This window comes from Sceloporus occidentalis, unplaced genomic scaffold (assembly GCF_023333645.1).
Source record: "Sceloporus occidentalis isolate IW3139 unplaced genomic scaffold, rSceOcc1.0.p SCAF_49, whole genome shotgun sequence".
In the NCBI taxonomy this organism is placed as follows: Eukaryota; Metazoa; Chordata; class Lepidosauria; order Squamata; family Phrynosomatidae; genus Sceloporus; species Sceloporus occidentalis.
In genome coordinates this window covers 3553977-3563786 of record NW_028317029.1, presented here as the reverse complement: position 1 = coordinate 3563786, position 9810 = coordinate 3553977, and the positions used below count along the sequence as shown (strand labels likewise).

Sequence of the window (9810 nt, the reverse complement as noted above, 5' to 3'; positions counted from 1 at the left end):
TTTCTGCACATGCACTGTAGCCTGTCAATCCCATGTATCCCAACTGAACATTTCTGTATTTATATAAATATATATAGTTTTATATTTTTATAGTATTATATATATATACACGGTTATATAATATACTATATATCAGCATACTGGATCCCTGAAAGAGACTTCTGTGACGCGCCGGCTCTGTGAGGTAAGGAGGGCGTGCCCTTTGTGACGTAATAGAGCTTTATCGCAGCCCCAGTGACTGCGGTGTGTCAGTTGTCTTGATTGTGGTAACGCGATCATGGCGTCGTCTCACTTTCTCCGCTGTTTCCTGCGAGTAGTGAGGTGGATCCCTGTGCTCTTCATCATGGCGAACGTGTGCGGTTCGTACTACGGGTTCGTGGTGGAGCTTTGCTTTCGTAAGTAACCGTAAATCCGTCCCTCTCCGCCCACTAACCCGCCCACCAACACGCCCTCTCCGCCCACTAATCCAGTCCCTGCTCTGCCCACTAAGCTCGCCCATCTCCGCCTACTGAACCCGCCCGTCCCCGCCTACCAACACGCCCACACTAAATCAGCTACCCCCGCACACATAGGTTGTTTTAATCCCCTTTTATAGGAGCCTTTAGGAGGGCTATACAGCCAGGAGCTTTCCTTGGATATGTAAAGGCGGGCTGAGGGTCCTGGGAGTTGTGAAGCTACTTGCCAATTACCTCTGGTAATTGGTGGGATCCAGGAGGTCTGCTCTGTAATCTCTAAGAGGAGTCCTCTGTCTCCGATCATTAGGTCTGTGTTTGGGTTTGTAGCATTCAGCAGCTGTCCGGGATGGCCCTTCTTAATGATAAATGATATCACAGCTTTCCCGCCATCTACCCCTTTAGTGAATAAACGCCTCTGACTGCCAGAGGATGCCCAACCTCATTTCTTCGAGAATTAAATGAATTCCCAATAGAATGCAGCAGTTATCTGTAACAAGCAGATCTGGTGCTTAAAGTAGTGTAGTCACCATAGCAACCAACAGACGGGTCCTGGTGACTGCTCCGCTTTTCCACTTTGCACCAGGATTACTCTGTATATAGAATCCATATTGTCCTTGTTGGGTGACACGTCTCAGCCCAATTCGTGTGAGGCTTTGTCCCGCGTCACGTCACCCATTCATTGTCCGTTCTAGTGATAGTAGTATATAATAACGTAGGATGATGTATACGGCGTGTATATGATGTATAGTGACAGATACGTGGGGATGGGTGCAGTTTGTTGGCATTAACGAGATTCTGTGACTGTTTATTAACTATTTCTTTTTTCTTGTAGTTACCTTAACATCGACCATTAAAGAGGGTAAATATTTATATATATATATATATAAGCTGTGTATGTAAATCTGTATGTATATATGTGTGTATCTGTGTGTGTGTGTGTGTGTGTGTGTATATATATATATATATATATATATATATATATATGTGTGTGTATATCTGTATGTATATACAAAAAAAAAAAAAAAATACACATTAGTGGAATGGTAAAACAGTATTTTATCTAATGAACAGGAATACATATATTTTATCTTTATTGGTATCAATCAGTTTGTCAGCATATGTTATATACAGACAGAAAACCAATAGCCATTTTAAGGTCCCCCCGTTAATTCATAATGCACCTTACGTATAGATATGCTCCTCTGCCCCCCCGAGATATGCTTTATAACCCCTGATATGCCACTCTGACCCCCTAGATATGCTTTATGCCCACTAGAAATGCCCACCTGCCCCTCTAGATATGCTTTATGTCCCCTAGAAGTGCCACTCTGCCCCCTGATATATCACTCTGCTTCCTAGAAGTGACCCAACTTACCAATGCACCCCCACACTCCCAGGTGTCTAGCGGGGCCGACCAGCGAGCGTCTGCGCGATACTCGTAGGCAACCTCCACTTCTATGGTGAAGCTCCTGAAGGTTATGTCACGCCGATCTTCCTCCATAGAAACCCCAGCGGAAGTTCCGGCAATGGAGGTTGTCTACACACATCGCACAGATGTCCATGGCTGTCGGAGAGGAGGATCCAGGTCCCCCCCAGCGCTGCGGGAGATCTGGATCCTAACCTTGCTGCTTACCCGCAACGGGGGTGAATGAAAAACACCCGCCCGGAACTGCATGTGCTGGGCGTTGGGCGATACAAAATGCGCATCTCTGCGCTAAACCCCGAATATAGGCTGCACCCCCACTTTAAAGACCTAAAGTGGGGGGGGGAGTGCGGCCTCTGTTCGGGCTAATACAATATATATATGTCTGCAGTCTGATTGCTCTTGTATTGTAACTCTATGCATTTGTTTCTTTCTTTTATACAGCTGTATATATGGTGATTTATCACCTGCTATTTATCATGTTCCTCTGGTCATACTTGAGGACGATATATTCCTCCCCGGCCAGTCCATCGAAAAAGGTAAACATCGGGAGCTTCAGTAATGTCACTTTCCTGCGACTCCTGCCGTTCACGTTATATTTTACCAATGTTCTTCTAGCGGCTCTGCTGAATGTAGCACTTTAATAACTAAACGGCGCGTTGGACACATCATCGCTAGTACTGTCGGATCCCAGGAATAATTCCTTAATTATGCAAAGTCTTGTCATATTCCTAATTATTCAGGGGAAACATAATTGTCATGGGTCAGAAAAGCAAGACACTCATAGGCCCTTGCCATGGAAATGGGAAAACATTGTGCCTGTGCCATTTTTATATGATTAACCCTTCTAAGGAAAGAATACAATCTGCTAAGGTTTATTCACTTAACATCCTGCCCCGTGTACGAGCGGCCCAGTCCAGGGTATTCATTCATCCTTCGGTATCAGCCACTTTCTGTATATGGCGTCTCTCTTAAAAATGTTACCCACCTGATGGCTCGTATATAGATTTTCCATTTAGCCGTTTACCCTTCTCCTCCTCTGCCTGGACATTTGACGGACTATAACTTGCTTCCCAAATACAATTTAAATTTCTGCCGTATTTAAGCCTTACAATATAAATAGCAGAGTGTTTGGGGCATAATTCACTAAGTGGTGTAACATTTTCATAAACAGTTATATTGTTAACATATTGGCAGGAAATCCTCCAGTTTTGCTTGGATTCTTTGGAATATTTCTTTACAAATCACCAATCTTCATCTTATTTCTTTACTATCTCTTACAGTTTCGCTTATCCAAATCGGACAAGGAGCAATATGAGAAGGAAGGAAAACCAGAGATTAAGCAGGAGATACTGGAGCGGGCAGCTAAAGATTTGCCAATCTTAACAAGAACTCAGAACAATGGTACCTACCGCCACTTCTTCTTTCTTTGAGTGATTTAATACTTAGATACTAACCATACCATGGAAAGCCATGTCAAGGCTGATCCGGATCATGTGCCAAGTCGAGTCTGACTCAGACGAAGCCGAAAAATAAAGGAGGAAATGAAGCCAATTCTGTATCAGCTCGCACTCCTTGACTAGCTGAGCCAGATTGTGGTCACAGTAGTGGTAGGAAGCTACATACCGTATTTGCTCGATTATAAGACAAGGTTTTTTTCAGAGTAAATGCTCTGACAAATACCCCTCGTCTTCTAATCGGGGTCGTCTTATAATCAGACCTCAAATAGAGGTCTGACTGAGACTACGATCCAGATCACCCGCACCGCTGCAGGGGACCTGGATCCTTCTGTCTCCCCCCCATTTAACACTCCCCCCCCCACACACACACACACACCCCACACACACTTACCGGTGCTTCCAATTTCCTGCTGTATTGCGGGGGCAGCGGGTTGACGTCTACGCAATCCACGTAGACAACTTACGCTGCAGCCGGAAGGAGGTGTGGCTAGCAGCGGGGGTTGTCTGCGTCCATTGCGCAGACCTTCCCCGACTGTCAGAGATCAGAGTTCCCCGCACCGGTGCCGGTGCCGGTGCCGCACTGGTGCGGGGAACTCTGATCTCTGACAGCCGGGGAAGGTCTGCGCGATGGACGCAGACAAACCCCCGCTGCCAACTCCACCTCCTTCCGGCTGCAGCGAATCGCGTAGACGTCAACCCGCTGCCCCGGCAATACAACAGGAAATTGGAAGCACCGGTAAGTGTGTGTGTGTGGGGTGTGGGGGGGTGTTAAATGGGGGCATAGGGGATTTCTGGAGGCAGAGTGCTCTGTGAAATGCCTTTTAACCCCCTTAATGCCACTCTGCCTCCTGAAATGCCTTATATCTCCCTATATTCCACTCTGCCCCATAATATGCCTTTTAACCCCCTAAATGCCAGAGTGGCATATAGGGGTATAAGGCATTTCTGGAGGCAGAGTGGCACATAGGGGGTTAAAAGGCATATCATGGGGCACAGTGGCATATAGAGGGTTAAAAGGCATATCATGGGCCACAGTGCCATATTGGAGTGGCAGATGTGCGTAACTGGGGGGCAGGTTGGAAAATACAAGGAAATAAAAAAAAATGTATATATTTTTCTCAATCATAGCTTTTATTAGAAAATGTAATAGTTTACATGAATTAACATTTACTGGTAAAACTTTTTTCCTATAGGGTCGTCTTATATTCAGGCTTTTTTTTCCTAAATTAATATTCAGGTTTTGGGGGGTTGTCTTATAATCAGGGTCGTCTTATAATCGAGCAAATACGGTACTTCCCATGGCATGGACTATATACTATTTATTTACTGCATCGACTGCGCTAATCCGCTTTCAGTATATACTTCCGCTCTTTGAGACTATAGAGGTGAAATGTATTTTTTCTAAAAAAATGCCCCCCTCCCTCTTTTTGTGCCGCAGATATCCGGTATTGTGACCACTGCAAGCTGATAAAACCCGACCGCTGTCACCATTGTTCAACTTGTGGCAAGTAAGCCTGTTTCTTTTTTTTCTTAGATTCCATAATATGAAACACACATGCATCCTATTCACATAACCATTTAAACAAACTACACTGATGGGAATTTGGAAACACATTTTCACTGCAGCACCTGTGTATTTTCATGTTAAGGTTGTTTTGATGGGTCCATTCGAATGGACGTCTCCATACTTGGGATGAATTGTTAATATTAATTTGTACCCAAAAGTTTTGGAGTAAACATTATCTGCTTGGTTTGGAATAAAAACATTTTATCCTGAATGTTGTTTCTTGTGATGTCAGGACTAACACTGCTGGCAGAGAAAGCCCGAACACAAGATCAGGCATTCTCTGATATTCTGAGGTAACCAGCGCTCGCACCGAGCGCCATTGCACTGGATCAGTGAGCAGGAAGCTAGCGATGCTTACTCCTGCTAACAGGGGGGGAAATGTCTGCACCGGTGCAAAAAAAGCATATTACAATTTATTAATTCCTTAGTCACCCAGGGTGTGTTTCAGAGGATGTAATAGTGCATATTAAGGGTAACCAAGGTGATAAGGAGTATGGAGGGATTATTTTAGGCTGCAGATCTGTCATGAGTTATGACTCTGACCTCTTCCTCAGAGAAAATGTGATAAAATTGGCTTGTGCTTCATTAATTCCTGTGAAAACACCCCAATATACTGCCATCTCTTTCCATGTGCATTTATATGTCTGATTTTTTTGTTGTAATCTCACATTTGATGTGTCTCTTTTTAGATGTGTTCTGAAGATGGATCATCACTGTCCATGGTATGTGTTCGATAAGCTTTGTCATTAACACAACATTTTGTTTGTTGGCTTTTTATGTCCTAAACCTAAGATTTTTGTTGTAGGGCCAACAACTGTATCGGCTTTTCAAATTACAAATTCTTCCTGCTGTTCTTGATGTACGGCTCTCTGTACTGCCTGTTTATTTGCGCAACAACGCTGCAATATATCCAGAATTTTTGGGTGGTATGTATTTTTTTTTTAATCTTTTTTTTAATTATCAAGAGATGTATTTAGTATAATTGGTAGGTAATTTGTATTTCATTCTTCATTTGCTATAAATAAAAGGCACACAATTTGTGTCTTTGTAGCTTTAGGATACATGTCTGTTTGTTCTCCCATTTCATTTATTGCTCTTCCTTTTTCCCTGCTTTAGTCTAGACTCTAATCTCTGTGTGACGTGATTACATGGTTAATACTTTATTCCTTCTACAGGATAACACGGATACTACCAAGATCAAACTGACAACCATGTTCTTTATGTCAGCCGTGTTCTTCACCTTCTTGATAATTCTGTCTTCCTTTCATTGTTGCCTCATCATAAAGAATCAATCAACCATCGGTAACGTATTATTTTTTTCTTTTTCTAACATGAACAAAATAACAATTGGTCTTTTTTGGATCAGATACCTGATTTATGTGTCTGAGACAGAAAAAGCAGACGTCGAGATGTTTAGCACAGCCTGTAGGTCCTACGGAAATGGTCACATACGCCACATAGTGCTTTTCTGCCCAGAGTAACCAGCAACAAAGGCCCTCGGTACACAGGAATTTATGGTTTTAGTTTGAATAAACGCAGTATGATTTATTTACTATTTGTATGTTTTAGAGGCATCCTCACCTCAGGGCGTGGGAGAAAAGGACAGATATTCCCTGGGCTTCAGGAAGAATGTGAAGGAAATTTTCGGAGATCAAAAGCTGTGTTGGCTGTTACCTGTTTTTACAAGGTACCATTACATATTTTCTTCCCAGAACAGAGATTATTTGTATTTACAGACTGGGCCACACTTTATAGAATTCCCTGCTCGGTACCGCCAGCTGGTTTAGTTCTAAATGATATCACGGCGTCCAAAATGCAGATAAGTAACGCCACCTTCAGAACATTACTATCCTGAGCTGCATTTCATAAAACATGTTATTTCTCTCCCTTCTCATCAAGCAGGGGCTGCCAGTAGTTTATTTTAGTCATGGGTCCGTTTATTGGACATCTGTTGTACAGTGCTACGGAATTTCATGGCGCTATATATAATAATAATAATCTGCCCAGCAGTCACATTAGTCGGGGGTCGCTGTGATTCCATCCGTATATTTCTTGGGTTTTCCTCGCTGAAGTGGTGGAAGTTTTGGCTGCTCAGGCTTTGTATCGCCGCTGTATGTTGAGTTATCTCGTTCTCTTCTCTTACAGTACGGGAGATGGCTGCTCTTTTCCAACTCGCGTTGTTTCAGGGGACCCTGAACAAAACGCTGGCATAAACCAGAGCGACATCGCCAAGCAGTACGTATCCTTTATGTGTCTTTGCCTTTTCCATTATAAGACTGATGAAATGTCAAACACTTAATTATACGTTAATAAAAAGTCACCGCAGTGTGGGGTATTTTGTGCTTCTGTATCGAGGTGAAATGATATGAATTGCACCGCGTTTATACAGACTGTAGGGAGAAAAACCAGAGTTTTAGGTATTGAAACCCCCATCAGTGTAGTGATTTTTACAAACATGCCAAAGAATTGCGATTTAGAGCATCTGCATTATTCCTGGTGTTTTGGCATTTCTAGCATTTCATCCCATTAGCAGTAGAGATAAATCTGCAGCTTGTTATTATGCAATTTGTTTTTATTTCTTTGTAAATTAGCAGTTTATTGCGTGTTATGTAGCGTGTCGATAGTCCGTGTGTGCGTGTACACAAGTGAGGTGGCACAATATTGCCTCCTTTATCCGGTCTTTTTGGATAAAATGCCTAAACTGTATAAAAATCCCATATTTCTTTGTTTGCAGTTGAGGCTTTCTCTGCCAGATCTCTCCGTGAGTCCCAGAACCTCGTGTCGGGAAGTGAGGCTGGATGAACTAGGACGGAAAGGTAAGGTTTCTTTCTTTCTTTGGGATACACAGATAGATCTCAATAAATCATCTTTTCCAAAGGGATCCTTATTGCACTGGGGACATTGTCCAAAATAATTTTCTTAAAAGACAAACCCCTATATCGTTTCGCCGTACCACTACCAGCCTCTTCCAAATTTAAAATTTCCTTTCGAACTGCATTCCCAAACTGTCACACGCGGGACCCCCCAATGCACGGCGCCAGCAGTTAGTGGGACACGCAGACTGCTGCAGTTCTAGCAATTGTACAAACCAATGATGAATGCCGTGTTCTTTATCGCCTTAATGATTCTGTTTTCGTCTCATTGTTGGCTCGTCATGAAGAATCGATCAAACATCAGTAACGTATTTACAGACTGGGCCACACTTTATAGAATTCCCTGCTCGGTACAGACAGCTGGTTTAGTTCTAAATGATTCACGGCGTCCAAAATGCAGATAAGTAACGCCACCTTCAGAACATTACTATCCTGAGCTGCATTTTTGTCCCTCGTTCATAAAACATGTTATTTCTCTCCCTTCTCATCAAGCAGGGGCTGCCAGTAGTTTATTTTAGTCATGGGTCCGTTTATCGCAGATCTGTTGTACAGCGCTACGGAATTTCATGGCGCTATATATAATAATAATAATAATCTGCCCAGCAGTCACATTAGTCGGGGGTCGCTGTGATTCCATCCGTATATTTCTTGGGTTTTCCTCGCTGAAGTGGTGGAAGTTTTGGCTGCTCAGGCTTTGTATCGCCGCTGTATGTTGAGTTATCTCGTTCTTTTCTCTTACAGTACGGGAGATGGCTGCTCTTTTCCAACTCGCGTTGTTTCAGGGGACCCTGAACAAAACGCTGGCATAAACCAGAGCGACATCGCCAAACAGTACGTATCCTTTGTGTCTTTGCCTTTTCCATTATAAGACTGATGAAATGTCAAACACTTAATTATACGTTAATAAAAAGTCACCGCAGTGTGGGGTATTTTGTGCTTCTGTATCGAGGTGAAATGATATGAATTGCACCGCGTTTATACAGACTGTAGGGAGAAAAACCAGAGTTTTAGGTATTGAAAGCCCCATCAGTGTAGTGATTTTTACAAACACGCCAAAGAATTGCGATTTAGAGCATCTGCATTATTCCTGGTGTTTTGGCATTTCTAGCATTTCATCCCATTAGCAGTAGAGATAAATCTGCAGCTTGTTATTATGCAATTTGTTTTTATTTCTTTGTAAATTAGCAGTTTATTGCGTGTTATGTAGCGTGTCGATAGTCTGTGTGTGCGTGTACACAAGTGAGGTAGCACAATATAGCATCCTTTATCCGGTCTTTTTGGATAAAATACCTAAACCTATAAAAATCCCATATTTCTTTGTTTGCAGTTGAGGCTTTCTCTGCCAGATCTCCCTGTGAGTCCCAGAACCTCGTGTCGGGAAGTGAGGCTGGATGAACTAGGACGGAAAGGTAAGGTTTCTTTCTTTCTTTGACACACGCTTTCCTCTTTTCCAAAGGGATCCTTATTGCACTGGGGATATTGTACAAAAAATTGGGTTAAAAAAATTACCCCTATATCGTTTCGCCGTACCACTACGTGCCTCTTCCAAATTTTTAATTGCCTTTCGAACTGCGTTCCCAAACTGCTTAATGCGATGTATGTTTCCCCCACACTTTACATAACAGGGCTACAAAAATCACAATGTATAGCGTCATTATTTATGTTAATGATTAAAATGTATTTAATCTTATTTATCTTTTTTCACTTTAGTTAAACAGCGTATGGAGCCGTCACCATGTGGGTTTGTGGATATCATGTGCCTAGAAAGGGAAGACCATTCCTTCATATGCTTTGAAGCTAATCAGAACACACAGGCTTCATTCCACCATCGGCGGACCCCAATGCTGTTGATTGAAATATGTTACATTTCCGTGCTATTGTTTTGTTGTACATAGTTACCTACTTAGTTGTTAAGATTAGTTACAATAAAGTAGTTTTAGGAAATTGTTTGTACTTGATGTATATTTTCTATTTAATTGAGAAAAATTACAGAAGCTCCACCATACTTTTGTTATATGTTCTGAGCATATTC

At 42.4% G+C, this 9810-nt stretch overlaps 1 protein-coding gene across 1 annotated transcript; it reads left to right on the top strand.

Annotated features, from left to right (window-relative positions):
- Positions 1-277: 277 nt before the first annotated feature.
- LOC149288920 (palmitoyltransferase ZDHHC20-A-like) lies at positions 278-9173 on the top strand. Its single transcript, XM_089491182.1, has 9 exons — positions 278-395; positions 1288-1314; positions 2323-2417; positions 3162-3282; positions 4777-4846; positions 5595-5627; positions 5711-5831; positions 7640-7721; positions 9106-9173. Exons 1-9 carry the CDS (start codon positions 278-280, stop codon positions 9171-9173), a joined length of 735 nt encoding a protein of 244 aa, XP_089347308.1.
- The last annotated feature ends 637 nt before the right edge of the window (positions 9174-9810 follow it).

Excerpts from the sequence above, each read along its gene's own strand:
- LOC149288920 (XM_089491182.1), top strand. The coding sequence starts at position 278 with ATGGCGTCGTCTCACTTTCTCCGCTGTTTCCTGCGAGTAGTGAGGTGG. Across the intron at positions 1,315-2,322 it reads AACATCGACCATTAAAGAGG|CTGTATATATGGTGATTTAT; the intron begins GTAAATATTTAT and ends TCTTTTATACAG. Across the intron at positions 7,722-9,105 it reads GGATGAACTAGGACGGAAAG|TTGAGGCTTTCTCTGCCAGA; the intron begins GTAAGGTTTCTT and ends CTTTGTTTGCAG.